This window comes from Ochotona curzoniae, unplaced genomic scaffold (genome assembly GCF_017591425.1).
Source record: "Ochotona curzoniae isolate NIBS_2020 unplaced genomic scaffold, NIBS_Ocur_1.0 scaffold_4683, whole genome shotgun sequence".
In the NCBI taxonomy this organism is placed as follows: Eukaryota; Metazoa; Chordata; class Mammalia; order Lagomorpha; family Ochotonidae; genus Ochotona; species Ochotona curzoniae.
Window position 1 is genome coordinate 22,759,470 of NW_024467121.1, and position 25,885 is coordinate 22,785,354.

Consider the following 25,885-nt stretch of genomic DNA (forward strand, 5'->3'; position numbering starts at 1 on the left):
TACTCACTAGAACTTGATTTTCATCAACAGATTCTTTTAGAATTGTGAGGGATAAACAAAACAATATATGTAAAATACTTGTAAATTAGCACTTGGCCTCTAGTAAAACTCATACAACTAGCAAACACTTATTTACTGAAATATGATCCTTCCCTAACATGTGTTATACAGGCTAGGAAAAGGCTGTGCGAATAGAAGACTAGTTCTGATATTCTGACTTCTCACTTTGGACTGCACCCTCAAAGTCCATGGAGACAAGAAACACTCAAAATGGGCAGAAGAGGACAGTGTAACAGACCTCTTGTCCCCTTTGACATCCTGTGGTCACTGAAGTCTACAAGGTTTTTCAAAGAACATTCCAAAGTATTAATATAAGGAAGAGGAAATTATGTGAAAAGGTAGAACACAAACAAGAACAATCACTCCTGAGCTTAACCTTACCTCTGTGCAAAAATAGCCCTAAATATCTTTTCTTATTTTATAGTATTATTTACTGAACTGTTTGATATTATTGTCATGCCATTCTTCTGATACAGAACTCTGATTTCATTTCAGCCAATGACTTGATTTTACCAACTTAATAAAATGATACGATTCTAGCTTGAAAGCAACATGACAAAAGCTGCTTTCCTAGTCTGGAACTGAAAAACATTTAATATAACCACTATGAATACAATATATATATATTTTTTTAAATAAAAATAAAAATAATAAAACCACTATGGTCCGAACCTGACTTCCATAAAAGGTACTATTAAGTAGTCTGAATAAGTATAAAGTTTGACATTTCCTCTCAAAATGCTAGTATCAGTATTTAGATACTGAGTGGATTAAAGCAGGTTTTCAACTTCTGCATTTTCAAAGGCTCCAAATAAATGACAAACCATGGAAACTATGGACTAATAACATTGTCATCTCACATAAAATGGTCTTTGATGTTCACATTATTAAACTGCCTTGTATGGTCAATGTTGGTAACACCAGATTGAGACCAAGATAATCTTATTGATACCTTCAAGTATTAAAAGCCAGTGGTGCAGCAAGCAAAGATGCTGCCTGTGACACTGGCATCCCACATGGGTGCTGGTTCAAGTCCAAGGTGATCCACTTGTGTTTCAACTCCCTGCTAATGTGGGTGACAGGGGCCCAAGGACTTGAGCCATCCATCCTCTGCCACTTCCCAGGCACACCAGCAAGCAACTGGATTGGAAGTGAAGCAGCTGGTTCTTATACCAACTCAGATCCAGGGGTGGGTCTGTCTCAGCAAGCAAGTATGGTACCCTAGCTAGTACGTGTGCTTGATAATTGTTGTTGTTTTTGTGATATATATATACATATAAGACTTATTCATTTTTAATAGAAAGGAAGACTTAATGGAGAGGAGAAACAAAAAAATCTTCCATCTGCTGGTTCATTCCCTAAGTGGCCTTAAAGCCAGGAGCTTCACCTGGGTCTCCCACATGGGTACATAGTCCCAGTGATTTGGGCCATTGCCTGTTGCTTAACAGACCAGAAGCAGGGAACTGGATGGGAAGTGGAGCAGCCAGACACGAACTGGCACCCAAGTGACATCCCACATGGGATCCCGGAGCTTAGAATTTTATTAATTTGAAGGCAGGGTGAGGGGAAGTGAGCCAAGTGCTTATAATGGCTAGGGTCAGGCCAGGCTGAAGCCAGGAGCTTCTTCCAGTTCTTCCAAGGTGGGTGCAGGGCCCCCAAGCTCCTGGGCCATTCTCTGCTCTCCAGAGCTAACAGCAGGGAGGGAGCTAGATCAGAAGTAGACCAGCAGGGACTTGAATCAGCAACCATATTAGAATGCCAGCCCTGCAGATGGAGATTAAATGTGCTGTGAAATAACACTGGCCCATTTATATATTCTTAACAGAAAAGGAAAAAACTTAGCAAAACATTTGCAAAACTTAACAGTTACTAGCAGGGCCTTCATTGTGTTATGTGTTTTGGACACAGTTCAAGCTATGGCATGTTTATACTCGTGGCAAAGTAGGTTTCTAAAAATGGTTTGTCAAAGGATTTAACTTTTAGAACCCACAAACAAGGTAAATCCAATATCACTATGCACTGTTATTCATTTCTTAAAGATTTATTTTATTTGCATAATGACAGAGAAAGCGATCTCCAACTTATAATTTTACCCAAACAGCTGGACTAGATCAGGTCAAAGCACAGAGTTCAGAATGCACTGGGCCTCCTGCATCAGGCAAGAACCCAAGTACTTGGGTCATCACCTGCTGCCTCCCAAGTGTCAGGAGAAAGCTGTATTGGAAACCTGCAGCAACCAAGATTGCAATCAGCATTATGATTTCGGATGTCGGCATCCCAGGCTATGGCTTAACCCACAAAAACACAGTACCCCACCTGCATAAAATTATTCAGAGTCAATTTTAAAATCTAATCAGAAGGTGGGTACTTGACTTAGGGTTCAGATGCTGGTAAGCATACCTGGGGTCTGAATTAAGTGCCTGATCCATTCATCAAGTCCCTGCAGCCCACATGGAAGTAGAGTTCCTGACTCTCATTCCAGACTCTCATTCCAGACTAATTCATTTTTTGAAAATGTCTATCGATGGGCCCAAGTGTTTGAACTATCATTTGCTGCAGACTGCAGGCTTGAGCACGACAAGGTCCCTGTTCTCATAAAACATGTCTTCTTGGTATCTTTTAAACTGCAGGCTGAAATTCATTAGAGAATTCTGCAATCGTTTCAGTGGGTTGCAGCAGTATTATTTAAAACAGATTAAATATAACTGAACAGAACTTACTGGACGGCACATGGCAAGGAGTTTCCTGAATGAACCTTGGTTTTAGTTATGTGTGTGCATCACAGATGTGATAAGAATACATTTCCTAAGTGCTTCAGAGTAAAGTCAAGAAACACTGTTTTAGAAAGGCCCTCTAGGGCTTGGCACAATAGCCTGGCAGCAAAGCCCTTACCTTTAACACGCCAGGATCCCATATGGGCGCCGGTTCTAATCCTGGCAGCTCCACTTCTCATCCAGCTCCCTGCCTGTAGCCTGAGAAAGTAGCTGAGTACGGCCCAAAGTCTTGGAACCCTGCACCCATGTGAGAGACTCAGAAGAGGTTCCAGGTTCCTGGCTTCAGATTGGCATAGCTTCGGCCATTGCGGCCACTTGGGGAGTGAATCATTGGATGGAAGATCTTCCTCTGTCTCTCCTCCTCTCTATATATCTGATTTAGCAATAAAAATATATCTTTTTTCTTAAAGGCCCTCTAAACCATATCTTAGTTCAGCTCTCATTTAAAATATTTACTTACAGCAAATCTATAAACAAGGCAACAATAATTCAACAAAATGCATGTACACGTATGTTGTGTCAGCGACTCTGTTAGACAGTGGGATTCAAGGATGTTTAATTTTCAGACCTTGTACATAAGGAACTCATTAGGAATGTAAACAAGCTGTTATAATTTTGTCAAGTGTTAAAAAAGAAACACACACGTTCCAGGAGGTTTTAAAAAAATCATAGGGGAAGACATGTCATGTGGATATTCCATGAACTTTCTGAAGCTTCCGTTAGTCAATTAATAACACTTGCACACTATTCTAGAATCTACTTTGACTTGTCTTTCAAAAGCTAACAGCTCAGGCAGAATGCGTAAATTATATTGGCTATTTTATTAGGCAAGTATCTGACCTCTGGTCACAGAAGTAGCTAAGCTCCAAGCAGAGCCCAGAGTTCTAAGCCGTTACCTACTGTTTTCTCCCCTCATCATACAAGTCTACTTGGTAACAGGCAACACCATATGGCCTTGGTTTTCTTGGTCCTCTTCAATTTTTGCTCTTGCAAAAATAGTGCCTATGGTTTAGGCTCCTTAACCTGTCACCCGACAAGCTAAAGCAATCCATCAGAACAGCAGAGATGCAGACCTTCAGAAGGGAGCAGCCAGAGGATTCAAAACCCCAAGCTGCACCTGCTCCCTAGTAGCAGCAACAAACAAGAAAACAAATTGAAGGGAAGGACTGTTTTATTAGCATGATGCAAACAAACCTTCCTAAAGCCAGTTAGCATGTATTCCTGTTAGAGGGACAGAAAGACTCTACTCTTGCTCTCAAAGTTAGAACAAAGAGGGAAATTTCAAGGTTATGCCTTTAAGTTGTATTATTGTTAGATACAGATAAAAGAAAAAGAGGTCAGAATGGAATGGGATTGAAATACAGTTCTTGGTCCCCTCATCATATTTTTTAAGAACACATTTTAGGCCTGACGGTGTGGCCTAGCGGCTAAAGTCCTCACCTAGAACGCGCAGGGGATCTCATATGGGCGCCAGTTCTAATCCCAGCACCTACACTTCCCATCCAGCTCCCTGCTTGTGGCCTGGGAAAGCAGTTGAGGATGGCCCAAAGCTTTGGGACCCTGCACCCGTGTGGGATACCCGGAAGTTCCTGGATCCTGGCTTCAGATCGACACAGCATTGGCCGTTGCGCTCACTTGGGGAGTGAATCATTGCACAGAAGATCTTCCTCTGTCTCTCCTCCTCTCTGTATATCTGACTTTGTAATAAAAATAAATAAATCTCTCTCTATATATATAAATATTAAAAAAAACACATTTCAGACCTGCGCTATGGTGCAATGAGTTAAGCTTGCTCTAGTCCTGGCTGCCCCACTTCTGACCCAGCTCCCTGTTAATGGGCCTGAAAAAACAGCAAATGGTTGCTGCCCATGTAGAAGACCAGCATGAAATTTCTAGCTTCAGCCCGACCCACATCCAGTCAATCTGGGGTAGGAAACAACATATGGAAGACATCTCTCTGTATCTTTAAAAATGATGAATCTCCAGCCTACACATGACACAGTATAGTAGATGGTAAACAGAGATAGACACAATTATTTAAATATTAAATATACAACTAAACTGTTTTTAGTTAAAATAGAAAAGAACGGGGGGGGGGGGGGAGAGCATTGTGGCACAATATGTTAAGCCTCAGCCTGCAATACTGGAATCCCATAAGGGCAGCAGTTTGAGACCCAGCCATTCCATTTCAGATCCAGTTAATGGCCTGGGAAAAGCATCAGAAGATGTTCTAAGTCCTTATGCCCCTTTACCCCTTGGGAGACCCAAGGGACCTCTGGGCTCCCTCCTGGCTTTGGCCCAGCAGCAACCATTTAAGTGTGGAATAGATCAATGCATCGCATTTCTTTTTTTTTTTAATAATTTTTTTTTAAAGATTTATTTTATTTCTATTGTAAAGTCAGATATACAAAGAGGAGGAGAGACAGAGAGGAATGATGATTCGCTCTCCAAGTGAGCGCAACGGTCGATACCATGCTGACCCGAAGCCAGGATCCAGGAATTTCTTCTGGCACTCCCACACGGGTGCAGGGTCCCATGGCCTTGGGCTGTCCTCGACTGCTTTCCCAGGCCACAAGCAGGGAGCTGGATGGGAAGTGTAGGTGCTGGGATTAGAACCGCACCCATATGGGATCCTGGTGTGTTCAAGGTGAGGACTTTAGCCACTAGGACACGCTGCCGGGCCCAATGCATTGCATTTCTTTCAAGTAAAAAAAAATTTTTTTTAAGCGTAAAAACCGGAAAATATAATAGCATTTTGTTTGCAGACTGAGATGACAGAACAACTGAGAAGACTGAAGAGAATGGTAACATTCTGAGAGAATTTCTTACAGATATACGAGGATGGGAAATAGCAAAAGGATCTACTGACCTCAGAGACACTTTCTGTGCAAAGTATTGTCTATACATTCCACCTACAAGGAGGGAAGGCAGGCTATACCAGAACAGTGCTGGCAAAGGATGAAAAAAATTTCAATTGCTTTATATTCCCCTTTGGTGAAATAAGCTGTGAGGTCATCTCTACGTGTGACGGACAGGGTCAGGGATAGCATAATGAAATACTGTGCTTGCCTTGGAGAGTGGAAAGTCAACTGACCAGAACATTTAGGACACGCTCAGGATTTGTGGTAGCAATTTTAAAGGGAGATCCAAGCATGGTTGCGTGTTTGTCTCTAACTGCATTCACTTAGTTATTTCAGTATAGATCAGAAAGACTTAAATGAACTAGGGTCAATAGACAAGTCTGACAAAAAGTGATTTTAGTAGCCGTCTGTAGTGTCTCTGCCAGATGCAGATGGGAACAGGGAGTGATTGTGGTAAGGAACTGGCTCCTATGACTGTGGGAGTTAAGCCCAAACACTGAAGGACAAGGCTGCAGGCTGAACTAACTTTTTCCTTGGAGGTCCTCGGTGTCTTCTTCTTCTTTTTTTTTTTAAGATTTATTTTTATTGCAAAGTCAGATACACAGAGAGGAAAAAAGAAAGGAAGGTTCTCCGTCTATGGATTCACTCCCCAAGTGACCACAATGGCTGGAGCTGAGCTGATCCGAAGCCAGGAGCCAGGAACCTCCGCCGAGTCTCCCACACAGGTACAGGGTCCCAAGGCCCTGGGCCATCCTCAACTGCTTTCCTAGCCCACAAGCAGGGAGCTGGATGGGAAGTGGGGCCACCAGGATTAGAACCGGCGCCCAATGGGATACTGGCACTTTCAAGGCAAAGACCTCAGCAGTTAGGCCACAACACCAGGCCCTCAGTGTGTTCTAGTAAGGTCTTCATCTGATCAGAAAGGTCCTCATGATACTAGAGGATAATTTGCTTGGTTCAAAGTACACTGTTTTAAAAGTTGATCATATCTTGGGCCCGGCGGTGTGGCCTAGCGGCTAAAGTCCTCACCTTGAACGCCCGGGATCCCATATGGGCGCCAGTTCTAATCCCGGCAGCTCCACTTCCCATCCAGCTCCCTGCTTGTGGCCTGGGAAAGCAGTTGAGGACGGCCCAAGGCTTTGGGACCCTGCACCTGTGTGGGAGACCCAGAAATTCCTGGATCCTGGCTTCGGATTGGCACAGCATTGGCCGGTGCGCTCACTTGGGGAGTGAATCATCGGTTGGAAGACCTTCCTCTCTGTCTCTCCTCCTCTCTATATATCTGACTTTCCAATAAATTAATAAAATATTTTTTTAAAAAAGTTAACCATATCTTTAAAACCCCCTGGAGTGTTAACTTAGTTTAGCAGTTATGACACTGCTGGGACACTGGGACACATGACATTTCACACACAGAGTCCCTGAGCTGCAGTCCTGGCTTCCTGCTCTTGTGCACCCTGGGAGGCAACAAGCAGGGGCTCAAGCATCTAGATCCCCACACACACTTGGGAGACCTGGGCTGAGGTTCAAGTGTCTGACTTTAGCTTGTCAACTTCAAGGCATTTGGGGAATGACCAGGTAATGGAAAGATCTTTCTCTTGCTCTGCCTTTCAGACAAATACATTCCTCAACAATATCTAATATCCAGAATAAAAACTCTAGCCAAGTTGACACACAAAATTCACCAGCAAAGAAAAGGCTTAAGCAAGCAGGACATTTTTTAGTAATTGCCTATACAAGAGTACCAAAGAACCTAATGGAAGTTACTTCAGGGAGGAGTGTGAGGTTAGAACACACACTGTACTTTCCTGGGATGTGGAAGGGATGGAGAAAAGGATGGAGAAAACACCAAGATGTTAAGAGCACAGATTTTAGGGTTGGGAAATCTTGGCTTAACAATGTAATTTTGTGGGCCAGCACGATGGCTCAACTGGCTAATCCTCCAGGATTAGCACAGGAATCCCATGTGGGCACTGGTTCGTGTCCCAGTAACTCCACTTCCCATCCAGCTTCTTGCTTACATCCTGGAAATGCAGCAGAGTCCCAAGGCTCTGAACCCAAATGGAAAATCCAGATGAAGTTCCTGGCTCTTGAATGGCTTCGAATCCACTTAGCTCGGAGGCTCAGCTCCAGCTGTTGTGGCCATTTGGGGAGTGAACCAGTGGGTGGAACATTTTTTTTCTCTTTTCCTCTCTATAAAATATGCCTTTTCAATAAAAATAAATGAGTCTTAAAACAATCAAACAAAAAACCTGCAATTCTGGGTGCCAGCATTGTAGCACAGTAGCTTAAATTACTGCCTACAACACCTGCATCCCATATGAGCACCAGTCTGAGTTCCAGTTGCTCCACTTAGGATCCAGTTGCCTGATAATGTGCCTGGGAAAGCAGGGAAAGATGGCCCAAATGCTTGGGTCCCTGCCGCCTATATGGCAGATCCAGATGGAGATTCAGGCTCCTGTCCTAGGCCTGGTCAGTCCCTGGTGTCGCAGTCACTTGTAAAGTGAATCAACTGATGTAAGATCTCTCTGTAACTCTTTTAAATAAATATTTTAGATATATATATATATATCATATGAGTAACTTTAGCACTTAAGGAATGAATCTGAACAGGTTTCTCATCTAAGCCCCAGTTTCATCATTTTAACTAAATACAATAATTACATCAGGGAATGGTCTGGTACAATGGTTAGCATAAGCATTAGAATTTTTAATTCTTGTATCTAGAACACTCAAGCAGACCCTCAAACGGTCTTCCCCACATTGGGGTCTCTGAAGGTGAGATCCAATAACCAATTCCATCCCAGGGGGACTGATAGTTTGATAGCAAGGAATAGGCTTCCCTTTCCTCCCTTCCCCTCCCCCTACATGCAGAAGAAAAAAAAAAATCAGCAGAAACATCCCACCCACCTTCCTTCACACCTCAGCCCTCACCACCCTAACCAGAAACCCACACAGGCATGCATTCGTCTCAACTATGTAAATATTAAAAATATGTATTTTTTTAATTAGTTCTTATTAACAAAAAAGACTCAATATTGTAAATCCATGAAATCTTCAAAATTATCCATAAGGCATTACCTTTAAAATTTCAGTGTACTTGCGAAATTTCTTCTAAATTTTACTTGAAAAATTAATGTATGAAAATAAAGACAGTTCTAAGAGAATGTAAGTATCAGCAAATACCACCTCACCAGAAGACTATGCAATTAAACTAAAAATGAAGTAGGAGCCAGAATGCACGCAGGCCAGCAGGGTGTGCCACAGGACCCACTGGCAAATGTGAGTCATGTCAGGCCTGGCAGGCGTAAGAGCTAGGGCTGGGAGCATGCCTGGCATGGAAATTAGGGGCACTCCCCTGCTGCGCTGCACCTCCTGCTGGTGAACTTGAGAGCCAGAGCTGAGAACAGGCAGCATGCATGTGGGCCAAGACTGGGGGAGGGTGAATTAAGCTGCAGCACCCATGGGAGTGCACAGAAGCGAGATGGGATGTGGGATGGACCAGGTTAGGCCAGAGCACACACTGGCACATGCAAAAAACAATGCTAAGGGCAGGCCTGGTAAAGTTACTGAGGGTCACCCCAGCTAGGCTGTGGTACCCGCTGGTGTGTATTAAGACTATAGCTGAGGTGGGCTGGGCTAAGCTGACCAGGCAGCTGCTTCTACCAGTATGCAAACTGGCTAGTGCAGGTGAAAGACCAAACCTGACACCATATTGGCTGGTGCATACAAGAGTCAGGTTTGAGGTCACTCCAGGTGAGGTTTGTTTGGGGACTTCCCAACTTGACTACTGCACTCAAACCTAGAAAGAGTCGGGGCAGGAAACCCACAAAATATGGAGTCCAACCTTGGATTCCACGTATTAGGTTTGGGCCTCCTCAACTGCTGATGCCTGTGCAGTGGACAGCATGTCCAGATGCATGCAGGGGACATGACAGCCAGCTCATCTAAACCAGCAGAAGACAATCAGAAGCTTGTCAGAGGATGGAAAGCAGAACAGGTTGGCTCACTCTCCTGGATAAACACTGCACCATGTTACTGGTCATGGGGATGCATGAAGGTAGGCTTGGTCAGCCAACAAACCTTTGATTTTCTCAGTCGTGATGCAACGAAACCAATGACATCTCAAAACTATGAAAACCACTCAAGTAACACACTGGAGCACTCTTCCTCACAACAGAGTCTCTAAGCTGTAATTGAATTATATACATCTTAAACAATCCCTGGGGGGGCTGATATAGTCTGACAGCAAGAAGTGACCCTTCTCCGTTCTTCCCTGCTGACAAGAAAAAAAAAAAAACACACATTTGTCCCACCCACAATGACCTGACCCTTCCTACTCTAATCAGAAACTCCCTCCCAATTGTGTGAATAATTTTAAAAATAAATTTTAAAAAGTCATTGTGGCACTACAGGTTAAGCCACCATCTGCAATAACATTATCCCAAATGGGCACTGGTTCAAATTCCAGCTGCTCCACTTCCAATCCAGCTTCCTGTTAATGTTCTTGGAAAAGCAGCAAAAGGTGGCCCAAATTCTTGTGCTCCTACACCCACATGGGAGACCCAGAAGTAGCTCCTGGCTCCTGACTTCTGCACACACCAGGACCCCATATGGGCGCTAGCTCCAATCCCAGCAGCTCCACTTCCTTTCCAGCTCCCTGCCTGTGGCTGGAAAAAGCAGTCAAGGACCACCCAAAGTTTGGGACCCTGAACCCACGTGGGAGACCTGTAGGAAGTTCCTGGATCCTGGCTTCAGATCAGCACAGCGCCGGCCGTTGCGCTCACTTGGGAAGTGAATCATCAGATGGAAGATCTTCCTCTCTGTATATTTCACTTTGCAATAAAAATAAATAAATCTTAAACAAAAAAGAGTAGGAAGATATACTAAATAAATTAGCAGTACATAAAAGTTTGAAACATATATACATACAAGACAACTTAATTTGGAGGACCAGCATTGTGGCACATTGGGTTATGTGGCTATCTACAATGCTGGCATCCCATTAGGACACAGGTTCACAACTCAGCTGCTCCAATTCTGATCCAGCTCTTTGCTAATGTGCCTTGGAAGACAGTAGAAGCTCTCTGTCACCCAACCTCTCAAAAAAACAAAACAAGGGCCTGGCACGGTGGCACAGTGGTTAAGGTCCTCGCCTTGCACACCCGGGATCCCATATGGGCGTCGGTTCTAATCTCAGCGGCCCCGCTTCCCATCCAGCTCCCTGCCTGTGGCCCGGGAAAGCAGTCAAGGACAGCCCAAGGCCTTGGGACCCTGCACCCCTGTGGGAGACCTGGATGAGGCTCCTGGCTTCGGATCGGCTCAGTTCCAGCCACTGCAGTCACCTGGGCAGTGAACCAGTAGATGGAAGATCTTTGTTATTTCCTTCTCTCTGTAGATCTGCCATTCCAATAAAAATTTTTTTTTTTTTTAATTGCAAGTGGAAGGCTTTGGTTGAACGCTTTTTTAAAAAAAATCTATTTGATTCTTTTTGACATTTTTATGAGTGTGGAGTTGTGAGGTATTTTCTCAATCTTGTTATTTTTCTGTAGTTTTCGAGCTGCTCTTCACAAATAGCCACTGTAATTTTAAATTAGGTAACGGTGCTTTTCATCTCTATGGAATCTACCTGAGTCTCTGTTCCCGACTAGGTACTGCTTGTGCTATTCTCAACGATCCTTAGAAATCTACTTCGGAACTCATCTCAGCTGTTCCTCTACAACTTCTTTTATTTCTTCTGTACATTTACTGAAGAGGTGTCATGCGGCTGACCTCATCCACAGCTTCAGCACAGGGTTAGCCTCTATTTGGAACATTCTTTCCCAAATAACTACATGGCGTACTTCATTTCTCAGAAGTGCATTCTTGGTGAGATCTTTGTTCCTTTTTGCTTGTTTTGTCTTTTAATTCTTAAAATATTTGAAAGACAGAGTGAGAGTGAAAGTGAGAATGGACTTCCATCTGGGACTGGACCAAACTGAAGCCAGAAGTTTGTACCACCACCTGTCTCCTCCACAGGTGTGACTGAACTTAAGTACCTGAGCCTGCTTTCCCAAGCAGGAGAGCCTGGAGCTAAATCAGAAGCAGGACAAGTAGGACCAGAACCTGCATTCTGCTATGGGATGCTGTGTCCTAACTAGGGTGCTAGGATGTCTGCCTGCAGGCATCTCTATTACTATCCTGACTTACACTGTCTTTTTTTCTCTCTTTAGAACTGTTACTTGGGTCCGGCATGATAGTGTAGCAGCCAGGATCCCATATGGCTGCCGGTTCGTATCCCGGCAGTCCTGTCTCCCATCCAACTCCCTGCCTGTGGCCTGATAAAGCAGTTGAGGACAGCCCAAAGCCTTGGGACCCTGCACCCATGTGGGAGACTCAGAAGAAACTTCTGGCTCCTGGCTTCGGATCAACACAGTACCTAAGCTGTTGCGGTCACTTGAGGAGTGAACCATCAGACAGAAGACCTTCCTCTCTGTCTCTCCTCCTCTCTGTATATCTGACTTTGTAATAAAAGTAAATAAATCTTAAAATGTCCTTCCTCTCTGTTTCTCCTTCTCTCTGTATATCTGACTTTGTAATAAAAGTAAATAAATCTTTGTGAGCATTACTCACAATAGCTAAAGTAAAAAAAAACCAGATATACAGAGAGGAGGAGAGACAGAGAGGAAGGTCTTCTGTCCGATGGTTCACTCCTCAAGTGACCGCAACGGCTGGTGCTGCGAACCAAGAACTTCTTCCGGGTATCCCACCCGGGTGCAGGATCTAAAAGCATTTAGGACGTCCTTGATTGCTTTCCCAGGCCACAAGCAGGGAGCTGGATGGGAAATGGAGCTGCTGGGATTGGAACCGGCGCCCATATGGGATCCCGGCGCGTTCAAGGCGAGGACTTTAGCCACCAGGCCATGGCGCCTAGTGGCTAAATTAATCTTTTTAAAAAAAAAAACTATTACTTAATAGACCATGCAACTGATGTAGTTAATCTCAAAGTGTTGATAACTCGGATATTCGTTTAGCATTTATTTAACTGGATGTGTTTTCTGGATAAAAACTTCGAAAAGCCAAAGTAACAATCCTTTCTCATTACTGAGGAAAAATATGACAGAAAAATGTCAGTACTTCTCAAGATAATGTATACCTTTAGCACATGTCCAGTTTTTAAAAAAAAAAAAACCCTATGAACTTCTGGGCTTAAAGAACTGAAAGCTGGAACTTGTGGCTGATGTATGTAAGGCAAATCTTAAGGTGCCAACTATGACACAGCATCCCATGTTACAGTGCAGATTCCTGTCCCGACTGCTCCACTATTTTTTTTAGATTTTTTTTTTTTATTTTTCATGGTAAGTTTCATAGAATTAGGGGCTTCCCCTTCCACCCTCCTCACTCTCCCTCCCCTCCACTGATTTCCCCTATATTAATACAACAATACCACCCTTCACCAACCTGCTGTTCCACTAAGCCGTGGACCATGGTCCAAGTGCTTTAGCCCCTGCACGCAAGTGGGAAATCCCAATGAAGCTCCTGGCTTCAGACGGACATAGCTCTGGATGTTGCAGCCATTTGGGGAGTGAGCTAGCAGATGGAAGACTGAGTCCTCTCTGTTAATCCTTTCTCAATTAAAAATACAAAAATCTAAAACAAAGAAACAAACAAAAAAACCAAAAAACTAAAACCTAGTAGGGACATGAAAGCAGCAGCATTACTCACAATAGCTAACAAGTGGAAGTAACCTTGTCCTTGTAAAGATGAAGAGATAAAATGTGCCGTATAGATGTAATATTATTCAGCTACTACAAAAAAATGAAATGGACACATGCTACCACATGGATGACCCCTGGGGACATTCCAGTAAGTGAAATAAGTCAGAAAAGCACAAACTGTATGCGTCCAGTTGAGGCTTTCTGGTCAAACTCAAAGATAAATCTTAAAAAATAAAAAAAAAAACCTCAAGGAGATAAAGTAGAGTGGTAGGTAGTTAGTCAAGGCTGAGAAGAGACAATGGAGCTATAATCTCACTGGTACAGTCTGTTTTGCAACATAAGCAGTTCTGTGGATTGGATGCATAATCATTTGAACAGGCCCAAACACTCTTCAAACTATAAGTTACAAATGGTTGAGAGTCAAAGTTTTATTTAACAACAACAACAAAACTAGGTATGCATTTTTTCCCCCAAAAACAAGGCGGACAAAGTACTCCTGGGAAAAAATGCAGACAAAAAAAAAAAGCTTTAAAATAATCAAGGGAAACTGAAAATCAGATACTAAATATAAAATTGACAAATCAGTGGTCTGGCATCGTAGCTTAGTGGCCAAAATCCTAGCTTTGCAAGCACTGGGATCCCATCCCATATGGGTGCCAGATTGTGTCCCAGCTGCTCCACTTCCCATCCAGCTCCCTGCTTATGACCTGGGAAAGCAGTCAAGGACCGCCCAAAGTCTTAGGACCCTGTACCTGTGTAGGAGACCCAGAGAAGCTCCTGGCTTCAGATGGGCTCAGCTCCGGCCATTGTGGCCACTTCGGATGGAAGATCTGTCTTTTCTTTTGTAAATCTGACTTCCCAATATAAATAAATATTTTTTTTTAATAAAATAGTATGGCAATGAGGCGAAAATTCCTTAGGGACAAGATATCAGCATTATGGTAGCATTATGATGTCATTCTGGAATGACATCATAATTCAGTGAGGAAAGCCTGTTTTACTTTCAACAATTTGTCTACTGATCTGAGAGGCAGAGAATCAGACTGAGATTCTTTATTAAAAAAATAATAATTTCTACTGGAAAGTCAGATTTATACAGAGGAGAGACAGAAAGATCTTGTATTGGTTTGCTCCCCAGATGGCCTCACCGGCCAGAGCTGAGCTAATGTGAAGCCAGCTAGGAGCTTTCACCAGGTCTGCCATTTGAGCGAAGGGTCCCAAGGACTTGGCTTAAGCTCCACTGCTTTCCCAGGTTACAAGGAGGAAACTGGATTAAAAGTGGAGCAGCTGGGAACAGAACCCGGGAGGGATGTCAGTGCCTGTAGGTGGAGGATTCATTTATTGAACTGCCATGCAGGCCCCAAGAGTTCTTTACTAGTTCTTTCCTCAAAAGTCCACAATTTCTGGGACTGGAATACAGAGCTAGGGGACAGAACACATCCTAGGTCTCCCAAATAATCAGGCTGAAGGAATTCAGTTGCTTGAACCATCACTTGCATGGAGCTTATATCAGCAGGACACTTGACTCAGGAGCCAGAACAGGGCATGGAACTGAGGCACACAACGTAGGGTGCCAGAACCCCAACTGGCTGCCATCCTGATTGCTAGACCAAATGCTTGCTACTTAATTTTCAATGACGTTTACCAAAATATTCCAGATAACATAAAACAAAATTACCTTTATCTATCAAAATTTCTCCATTTTAAGTTCTAGGTCCAATGTTTCTTCCAATGCCAAGTTAAGAAGCCATTAGCACACAACATGGTAGCCTAGTGGCTAAAGTCCTTGCCTTGCATGCACCGAGATTCCATATGGATGTCTGTCTGTGTGCTGGTGGCCCTGCTTCCCATCCAGCTTCCTGCTTGTGGCCTGGGAAAGCAGCAAAGGATGTCCCAAATCTTTGGGACCCTGCACCCGTGTGGGCGACCTAGAGGAAGTTCCTGGCTCCTGGCTTCAGATTGGCTCAGCACCATCTGTTGAGGCCACCTGGGGATTGAATCATCGGACAGAAGACCTTCCTCTCTGTCTCTCCTCCTCTCTGTATATCTGACTTTGCAATAAATAAATAAATAAATGAATTTTTAAAAGATGAAAACAAAAACAAAAAAGTTTTCTTAATTTTTCTCCTGCCCATTCCTTCCCTCCTTTATCTGGTCACACCATTGCAATAATCAAAGGTGAAAACCAGTCATGCACACAGGAAAAAACACAAAAACAAAAACATCTGTTATTCGCCATAAACAGGAGGCCACATGATCTTTTCACAACATTAAAATACTGACACCTCTTCTCATAAAAACCAGCTAGTTCAAATACCATTTACCTGGAAAATATTGACACTACACCTTTAGGTGACAGGTCCTATTTAGATCCTGGTGATGATATAATGCTACTAAGAAACATACAACATTGTGCGTGCATAAGATTAAAATACTCATCCATGCAGCTATTAGTTGTAAAAAGTTCACCCACTTCTGATGAACACAGGGTCATGTGACAGGAGCAGGAGGCTGCAGCTCATCAATGCTGGACTAAGACGCTTCAGATGGGAGGGCAAACCTGAGTAAAGATACTAAAGTGTGGACTAGTATACTACAACCCATCTAAATAACCAGAAAGTTTCACCATGTGAACATAAAGTATGCAAAGTGGGAGATGGGCCTTTAACTGCGGGCCATTACACTTTACCCTGCAGGGGACTTTTAGGCAGTGGAAAAGCAGTCATTTATGCTTCAGAAAGTTCACTTTGGTAACTGGAAGGGGGATTAAAGTAAAATAACACCAGAAATTAAAATTAGTAAGCACTATAATATACAAATAGATGAGACCCAACAGTGAAAGAAAAACTTAATATTAGGAAATAACATGAGATATCATGGGTTTCCAGTTAGCTTCCATTTCTAATTGCTTGCCTTTTTATCCACAAACTTGCCATACAGATTAGAAAAGCCAGATGTATGCTTACTCTACACGTAAGTGGCATGTGATTTAATTCTGGACATTTTCTTGGGAGAGTGGCAGGGCCATCACAAAGTATTTCCTTTCTGTTAAGAAGAGAGGGAGCCAGCTCAAACATAGGCTGGGGAATGCTTCCCCAAAAGACAAGGGCGACATTAACATATCAATTCCCCACCTGAAGCCTCAGCCCCATTCTGTCTCCAGCCAGTGCCAAGGGGGAGGGCTTCAGACTGGCCCCTTTATCATTAGAAAGGTACCAAGGAAGTTGGCCAGTGACACCTTTCTGGCCTTTTGTCTTAGGGCCAGGTACCATGGAAACCAGGAATTTTCTTTGTTTATGGAGAAACATCTTTGAGGGAAACCTTTAAAAGATGCTTTCCCCACCATTAATACGGGTTCTTCTTGTCCTCCTGCCACTATGGCAGAGGACTAGGGTCTTTTTTACTTTTCCTCCTGCCACTATGACAGGGGGTAAGGGTCCTTTCTATCTCAAAGCCCTCTCCCGTCACTAGGACGGGAGTCTCCTTTCTCAACTTTTCTAATAAATCTTGCTTTAAAACTAAACAACAACAACAACAAAAAAAAAACATAGGCTGGGATCAAGGGGGCAGACTATGCCAGGTAAGGGTCTAGCACCTGCTGGGACATGCAAAATCTGGGTCTAGGAGTGGCCTGGTGGGGGAATTTGGGAAACTGCCCTGGTGGGCTGAAGCTCCCACTAGTGAGCTTGATTCAGGCCTGAGTGTTAGGCTGGGTAAGGTAGTTCCACCTGTCGGCAAGTGAGTGGGTTCTGGAGGGGTGCAGATCTGGCAGGGCTGGGCCAAACCTTACCACACTGGCATGTGCAGGAGCCAGGATGGAGTGTTCAGCATGCCAGGCTAGGCTGTCACACTTACTGCTTTGCATGAGTCAAGGATGGGAGCCGACTGGACAGGGCTAGGCTGCAGCAGCCACCAGTGAGAGTTGGGACTTGGGGTGGGCCGGGTCAGACCTGGCTCCAGCATCTGAAGGCAAATACTGAGATGGGATGGGCTATGGCGAGCTGGGTCAGAGAAATCGCCGGCATGTGCAAGGTCTGTGGCTGGGAAGAGATCTGACTGAGGAACTAAGGAGACATGCAGGCTCAACTGTGGTTCCCACTGGGAAGCACAAGAGCTGAAATGGGGGCAGCTGTCTGGGCTGGACATGGCTGCAGTAACTCTCAGCATGAGTGTGGACTGGGTCTGGGGTGTGCCAGACTAGGCTAGACTCCAGCATGAACTAGTGCTTGTGAGAGCCAGGGTGGGTATAGAACATGCTGGGCTAGGTCTCGACCCCCCACTGAACCATGTGAGAGCTGTGTCTGGGCAAGGGCCAGATGTGGCTGGGCTGTAGCATACAACAGCATGAACCAGACTGATGTGGGCCAGCTGGGTAAGGCCAAATTCCTGCCACAACAGGAGGTGGACTAAGTCAGCCTGGGCCAAGGACCCACCAGTATGTGTGAGATTTGCCACTGGGAGGAGATCTGATAGAAGAACCTGGGGAACTCCTTTGTCAGGACACAGTCCCTGCAGATGACTGCAATAATCAAGGCAAGGGACAGCCCGGACTGGGCCAGTTCATAACACCTGCTAACAGACTGAGAACCAGGATGGGGTGCAGACCAGGTTGGGCCACACCACCCACCAGATTACATTAGGGCTGGGACTGGGGGCTGGCTGGCTGGCCCGGATTGGGTGGTAGCACTCACCAACATGAGTTGGAACTGAGGACAGATCAGGCCGAGCCAGGCTACAGCACCCACCAGTAAATACTGTGGTGAGATGGGATATGCCTGACTGGGCTCCAACACTGACCAGCACACGTGAGACCCAGGGGTACACGGGTGCAAGTCAGGTAGGGGAGATGCGGAGACTCGAATGCCCAGGCCATTGAGACCACCTCAGGAGAGAACTATTTGAGGATCCCCCAACTAAACTGCTGGACTCAGAACTGCAACCATGGGGAAAGTAGCAGGAATTCCTGTGGTCTGAGGAATGCATGTGCTGGAATGGGCCTCCTCAAAGGTGGGACAGCATACCCAGATGCACACACAGCAGTCCATTGAGGCCTGCAGAAGGTATGTGGTACCACAGCAGTGGAGGGAGGACAGAACAAATTGATGAACTACTCCAGAGAAGCTTGAATGCAAGTATCTGGGTGAATGGAGAGCCTAAGGTAGACTATGTCAGCCAACTGACCTTGGAAGGATTTCCTCATCCTTGGATCGGTGAGACTGCCAGCCTCTCAAATCTGTCAAAACCACTTGAACCCTTGGAGCAGGCTCCATATAAGGACCCTGGGATGACATCGGGTGGCCGTTCTGCATCCCCAGAACTGAGGCGGTTGGCAGGCTGGGTGCAGCTTCTCCCCCTACTTCCCCCTTTCCTCAGACTCAGAAAGAAAAAGAAAACGTGGAAACAATGTTCTCACCTGCTTCCCCCTCACTCTCAACCCTTCCCACCCTAATGAACTATTTAAACATCATCAAACAAAAATTCTTTTTAAATGAGAGGCAGGCACAGGGCCCAGAGCAATGGCTCAATTGACTAATCTGCCCCTTGCAAGCATCAAGATCCCATATGGATACTAGTTCATGTCCCAGCTGTTCCTCTTTCCATCCAGCTCCCTGCTTGTGGTCTGGGAAAGCAGCAAAGGATGGCCCAAAGCTTAAAAATCATCTTCTTAAAAAAAAAAAGTGAGCAGGCACTAGGGTCCATACAGTGGCTAAGATGTCACTTGGGGTCCCCTTATATTATGATGTGCATACAATTTTTAATGCTTACATCACATCAGTGTGTGGTTTTGAGTCCTGCTAATGAGCATGCTGAAGCGCAGCAGGTGATGGCTCAAATACCTGGGTCCCTGTCACCCATGTAGGAGACCAGGATGGAGTTCTGGGATTCAGCCTTCAGCCTGGCTCAGTCCTGAGAGTGAACCAATGGGTAAAAACCTGTCTGTTCCTTTCAAGTTAGAAAAGGAAGAAAACGAATTAATTAAAAAGAAACAAAAGGGAGAAAGGTATACCGAGCAAAGACCCATCCTCCTGCTTCTGGTTGTGCATGTCTGGTGCTCTGACAGCAGAAACCAAGCCCCAAGCCAACAGGCGAGGGAGAAGGGCGGGGGGCGGGAGGGTTGGGGAAGTCTGCTTTCTGAGAACATGGCTGAGCTGCTCAACAACCCAGGGACCTTTGGACTTAGGACAAGCACCCTCAACCTAAGCCACAGTCTACAGAGATTATACTCTGAGACAGAATCAAATAAAACAGGAACTAGTGACAGTTAAAGGTTCTCGTAAGTTTACTTAAAGTTCCTGCTTTGGGAAAACAAGAATACTAGTTATCAAGATACCATTGCAACACGTTTTGTATTTTGCTTTGTTTCTGTCTGGGATTAGCATAGGGTGAGGGAGAGATACGAGGTGTGGAGAGAAGGAAGGAAAAAGCTTGTTTCTGGGTATGCAGATTCGGACACATGATGGAAACATTAGGTGATGAATGTACTGATGCGTGATCTACAATCCGTTCACAAAGTCTGAATTACATCACAGCACATATAAGAAGTAAAGCCTGGGCCCCGCACCGTAGCCTAATGGCTGGAATCCTTGCATACGCCAGGATCGGCGCAGCTCCGGCCATTATGGCCACTTGCGGAGTGAGTCAAAATACGGAAGATCTTTCTTTCTGTCTCTCCTCTCTGTATATCTGACTTTGCAATGAAAATAAATCTTGAAAAGAAAAAAAAAGTAAGGCCTAACACACTTGCATAACTTCACACACACCTGGAGTCTAATGGGAAGACAGGCTGGCCAAAGGAATGAAGTCAAACGACCTCATCTGGGCCCGCCCCAGTAGCCTAGCAGCTAAAGTCTTCACCTTGCACACACCGGGATCCCATGTGGATGCTAGTTCTAATCCTGGCAGCCCCATTTCCCATCCAGTTCCCTGCTTGTGGTTTGGCAAAGCAGTTGAGGACGACCCAAAGCCTTGGGACTCTGCATCCATGTGGGAGACCCAGAACAGGCTCCTGGCTCCTGGCTTCGGATCAGCTCAGCTCCGGCAGTTGTGGCCGCTTGGTGAGTGAATCAACAGACCGGAGATGTTCTTCTCTGTCTTTCCTCCTCTCTACCTATCTGATTTTACAATAAAATTAAACAAACCTTTAAAAGAAAAAAATTACCTCATCTGAAGAGTCCTTGAAAGTGATTTTTGCTTCTTTAAGTTTCAGGACTCTAACAATTCACTCCCCAAGTGGCTGCAAAGGCCAGAACTGAGCCGATCCGAAGCCAGGAGCTCAGAGCTTCTGCTTAAAACTAAAGAAATTCATTTATACCCTGATTTATAGTATAAACACTTGTGCATCTTCATTTTATGAAAACTCATCAGTAGCCAAGATAATTGGAAGAGCACAAAGTTTAGATCTTGAAAAATAATGACATTGGTGCTATAGCCACCACAGCAGCGCTCTGTGCCAGCACTGAAATCAATCTGAATCTCCTCGCTTTGCATGCCAATAAATTAGGAGTATGTGAATAACCTCATTCCCAACACTCAGAAAATAACTCCAGGACATATTTTATTGGTGACATACTGCCCCAAAGTAAACAGAGGAACATGATCATGGTGAAGGCAGCAAGCAATAATTTAGCAGCAATCCACATGATTCAGTAAACTTTTGAGGATTACACTAGTCAATCCTCCACAAGAAGGAAGTTAAGTCAGATGATCCAAATACAACTATTTTCATCTATGTGGCAGTGTTACAGCAGAAGAGGGTGATCCAGTCCCCAATCCATTGAGTACCAAAAATACAGCCAGGGCTGAAGCAGGTGACATGACAGAGAGCTGCAAGATTATAGGACAAGAGACCCCCATCAACAGCGATTCTGGGCCTGGCGCGGTAGCCTAGCAGCTAAAGTCCTCACCTTGCAGGCACTGGGATCCATATGAGTGCTGGTTCGTAACCCAGCTACTCCACTTCCCATCCAGCTCCCTGCTTATGGCCTGGGAAAGCAGTAGATGATGGCCCAAATCCTTGGGACCCTGCACCTTTGTAGGAGATTCAGAAGAAGCTCCAGGTACCTGGTTTCGGATTGGCTCAATTTCGGCAGTTGTGGCCACTTGGGGAGAGAATCAGTGGGCGGAATCTTCCTCTCCTCAATGTATATCTGATTTTCCAATAAAAATTTAAAAAAAAAAAGTTTTTTTTTTAAATAATAGTGATTCGCGGCCAGTACAATAGTGTAGTGGTTAAAATCCTCACCTTAAACGTGCCAGGATCTCATATGGGCGCCGGGTCGTATCATGGCTGCCCCGCTTCCCTTCCAGCTCCCTGCCTGTGGCCCGGGAAAGCAGTCGAGGATGGACCAAAGCTTTGGGACCCTGCACCCGCGTGGGATACCAGGAAGAAGGTCCTGGATCCTGGCTTCGGATCGGCATAGCATCCGCCGTTGCACTCACTTGGGGAGTGAATCATCGGACGGAAGATCTTCCTCTCTGTCTCTCCTCTCTATCCGCCTTTCCAATAAAGAAAATAAAAAATAAATCTTTAAAAAAAAAATCTTTAAAACCCAAGTGACCCTCAGGTCCTCTCCATAACTAACAGGGTCACCGTAACGATGGAACCTCAGGTTTGTCTCCTTTCTGCATCCCACATTTCAGTTACACCAGATCAGCTGACATTTCCCAAACCCAACTGACACTTCCCCACCTCTGCCACTCTGTCCGAGCTGCTTGTCCTCGGCCCTCTATCACCACACCTGACAGTTTCGCCCCTTTTACCCTTCAGCACTCCATTCACACAGTCCCTGTGCATCCTTTACTCACACTGTTCTTACCTGAATTTGTTAGTTGCACCCTACTTTTGAAATCCTAAATTCCTTAATGACAGGATAATGGACACATGCTTGTGACTTCTATAGGATCAAAATTAAGTAAGTGAACATTAGGGTACTTAACGGCACAAAACACTTGTAGGACAAAAGACCTCAAAGAATATAAAAGGGCAAGTTTATTAGCGGTCATTTATTTGTTATGCTGATAAAACATTACATATGGCTCAGCTCATCCTATTAACAGGAAAAGGCAGTATGTAAAAAACCCAAGGTGGAGGTGGCGATGTTGTGGTTTAGTGGGTAAAGGTGTGCCTGTGACACTGGCATCCCATTCCTGCAATTCCACTTAGGATCCAGCTCCCTGTTCAGTTTGGGAATAGCAGCACAAGATGGCCCAAGTCCTTCAGTCCCTGCATTCATGTGGGAGACCCCGATTTAGGTCCTTTCTCCTGTTCTGACTGTTGCAGCCACCTGCAGAGTGAACCAGCAGATGGAAGCTCTTCTGCTTCTCTGACTCATTCAAATAAACTAAAAATCAAGGACAGGTACATTGGCTCAACTGGCTAATCCTCCATCTCAAACACCAGTGCTGGTTTGTGTCCTGGTTGCTCCACTTCCCATCCAGCTCCCTGCCTGGGGCCTGGGAAAGCAGCAGAGGAAGGTCCAAGTACTTGGGGCCCTGCACCTGTGTGGGAGACCACAAGAAGCTCCTGGCTCCTGGCTCAGCTCTGGCTGCTGTGGCCACTTGGGGAGTGAATCAGCACCCAGAAGAGTTTTGTCTCTGTAAATCTGCCTTTCTAATAAAGACAACAAAATCTTAAAAAAAAAAAAAAAATCACAAGAATTATCCAGTACAAAAATAATCAATCTGCAGTCAAGAACTTCTTGCTCAAACCTCTGGTCCTCCAGACAGGTCACTGGCCCTTCTTTCTGCCTGCTTCCCCTGTTACTACCTCATCACAACAAGGAGGAGTAAGACGTGTGCTAACACTGAGTATCACCCCTAGCCTCCTTTCCCAATCCACCACAATTAGCAGTAATTTGCCTGACTCATACAGTGAAGCAAAGTGCACTGTATGTCGAAGAATGAATTTTGTTTAATTTTAAAAGCAAAATTCATTACCTTTGCTTTCACAGATTTCTTGTGGGCTCTGAAACCATGGCTTGTGGCCATTGCATAATTCTAATGTGTTAAAAATAGGATATGTCTCAAGGTATATTCTCAAGAGCAGACTATACATCCTGAGGGATGGCTTGCAATCATCTTCACGGATAAAAAGAAACCAAACTCAGACCACTGGGAGAGGAGAACAGAGGCGTCCAGAAACAGTCAAAGGGCAATTAAAGGTCTTGAAGAACAAGGCACTCAGCTGAGACGAATGCAACCATTTCGCTGTAGCCAGACCTTTCTTAACCAGTGGAACTTAAGGCCAACAACCTCACAAGGTGCCATGCTTATCTAGGCCTTCTTTTTCTACTTATTATTCTTTTAACTTCCTCTATTACACTTCAGTTTCCTCAGTCTGTTAATCCACTTGCTCTCACTTCCAGGCTCAGTCAGAATTCCGAAGAGCCCTCAGGCCAACCCCACGCTCTACTGACATAAATTTGTGAATATGGCACGGCGGGGAATCTCTTTCTAGCCAAAACAATAAGTGTAAAAACTTGTAACCAGTATGAAGGAATAAAGTTTCCACCCATAAATGAGGACCAAGACTGCCGACCTGCAGGTCTCTTCTACATCTTACAAGCCAACCCAACAACAGCGATGAGGAACGTTGCACCTGCCAATCCACTGAAGAAAACTGGAAACACTGCTGGCAAGGGCAAGCCTTTACAACCTAAATCCGTCTGCCAAAAGCACAGAGCTACACCCAGGAAAGCGTCCAGCTGCAAGACGACTCTCTGCTGGGCGCGTGTGCCTGTGGCTATGGCAATGACAGTCATCAGGAGAACCAGCCTGTGTGTTCGCAGCACGCCGAAGTTAGATGACCTAACAAACAAGTTCTTGCCTCTCCGTGGTCACATCACCGACCTGTTGCACCACCTGGCAAGTGGTCTCCAGGATTTGAGGAAGGAGCACACCCCCCACCCCCCGCCATGATCTCTAAATTATTCAGCGGGGCTGTTTCCTTAATAAAATTCACCCTCATCCATTTTAATGAGGCTGCCTTGGAGGCCAAGAGGGTATTGGCTCCCGTTCACCTTCGAGGAGGCGCGAGCACGGAAATCGACGGCTCTGACTCTGGACTTGGGGAGTTTGTGAAGATCTGGGCATGAACACAGATGCACGGTTCGGCAGAGGCGCAGGAGACCGGAGCGCAGGAGTCCGGGCGCCGCGGCAACCCCGGGGCCCAGGAGGCTGCGGGGACGCGGGAACCGCGACCAAAGGACGCCGCCCGTCGGCCGGGGGGTCGGGCCCAGAGCCGGGGTCCGGGCCAAGCAGAGGGCGCGGGGGAAGAGGTGCAAGCCCTCGGACCCAAAGCCCCCGGAATGCCGGGCAGCGCCAACAGGGCACCGACCGTGCGAGGATTATAATGTAACACTCGTCCCCCGCCCCCACCGCGGGAGAACTAAGCTGGAAGGCGGAGACACCAGGCTACGAGACGCGCCCGGGGTTGGGGTCCCAGCCCACCCAGGCGACGGGAGGTCCGCGGGGAGGCCGCCGGCCTGGCCAGGGGCGCGGGGTCACACTCACCATGTCGTACACGTTGAGCACCACTAACTGGTTAGCCCCCATCCTCCTCCTCCTCCTCGCCGCCGCCGCCTCGTCCTCGAGCCGCTCCGTCTCCGCGGGGCCGGAGGCCGCCGTTGAGCCCCGCCGGGCGCTTAGGGGGGCCTGGGCCGAGCGCTAAGCTCGCAGCCGGGGCGGGAGCATCGGGCAGCCGGGCCGCTCCGGGGGCGCCGCCGACGGGAGCCTGTGCGGGGCCGGGCCGGACCGCTGGCGGGCCCCGCTCGGGCTCAGGCGCCTCCCCTCGGCAGCAGACACGTGGGGAAGGGAGGGGCCTGAGCGAGGGGCGGGCGCCGGGCGCCCCGGGGGCGGGGCCGGCCCGGCGCCGGGCTGAGGCCGCTTGCGCTGTGGTGCCGGGGCGCCGCTCTTCAGGACCTAAAATGGCGGCAGCCTCGGCATCTCGTCACCCTGGGAGCGGAGGGCCCCAGAAAGACTGCAGTTCCCAGCATGCTACTGGAAGCGCAAGGCGGTCTCAACAGTCTGGACTACAACTCCCAGCATGCTGCGCGGCTTCTGGCCCTACTAGGTTAGCTCTCCCGGGGAGCCTACATATCCCAGGCTGCAGTGCTTTGCACCTGCGGGGAGAATCCTTTCCTGCCTGTCCTTGGCAAGAGGTGAAGTCTACCTTGAACCGTGGCTGGTGGTGATGCTTCAGTGGCTGTTGATTGTATCGAGTTGAGCTCAAAGAAAACGGCACCATGTAGCCAGAACTGATGACCTTAAATTTCCTAAACTATTTTTCTTGTTTGTTTTTTAAATTTTTATTTTTCTTACTGTTCTTCACAAATTATCTCAAGGAATTCTTTCTTAATTTTTAATTTTACTTATTATTATGATCATTTAATGATACAGTTCCATAGGCCCTGGACTTTCCCTATCCCCACCCCAGTTCTCTTACCCCCCTCATTGAGTTCCTCTAAATCATTACTGTAGTATAGTTCTTCATACG

At 45.9% G+C, this 25,885-nt stretch overlaps 1 protein-coding gene across 1 annotated transcript in view; it reads right to left on the reverse strand.

Annotated features, from left to right (window-relative positions):
* Positions 1–25,176, reverse strand: part of DESI2 (desumoylating isopeptidase 2) — a 59,217-nt gene extending 34,041 nt beyond the window's left edge. The window contains exon 1 of the mRNA XM_040967823.1: positions 24,904–25,176. Within this exon, the coding sequence (XP_040823757.1) occupies positions 24,904–24,945 (42 nt within the window). The 5' untranslated portion in view covers positions 24,946–25,176. The remainder of the gene's footprint in view (positions 1–24,903) is intronic.
* Between the last annotated feature and the right edge of the window lie 709 nt (positions 25,177–25,885).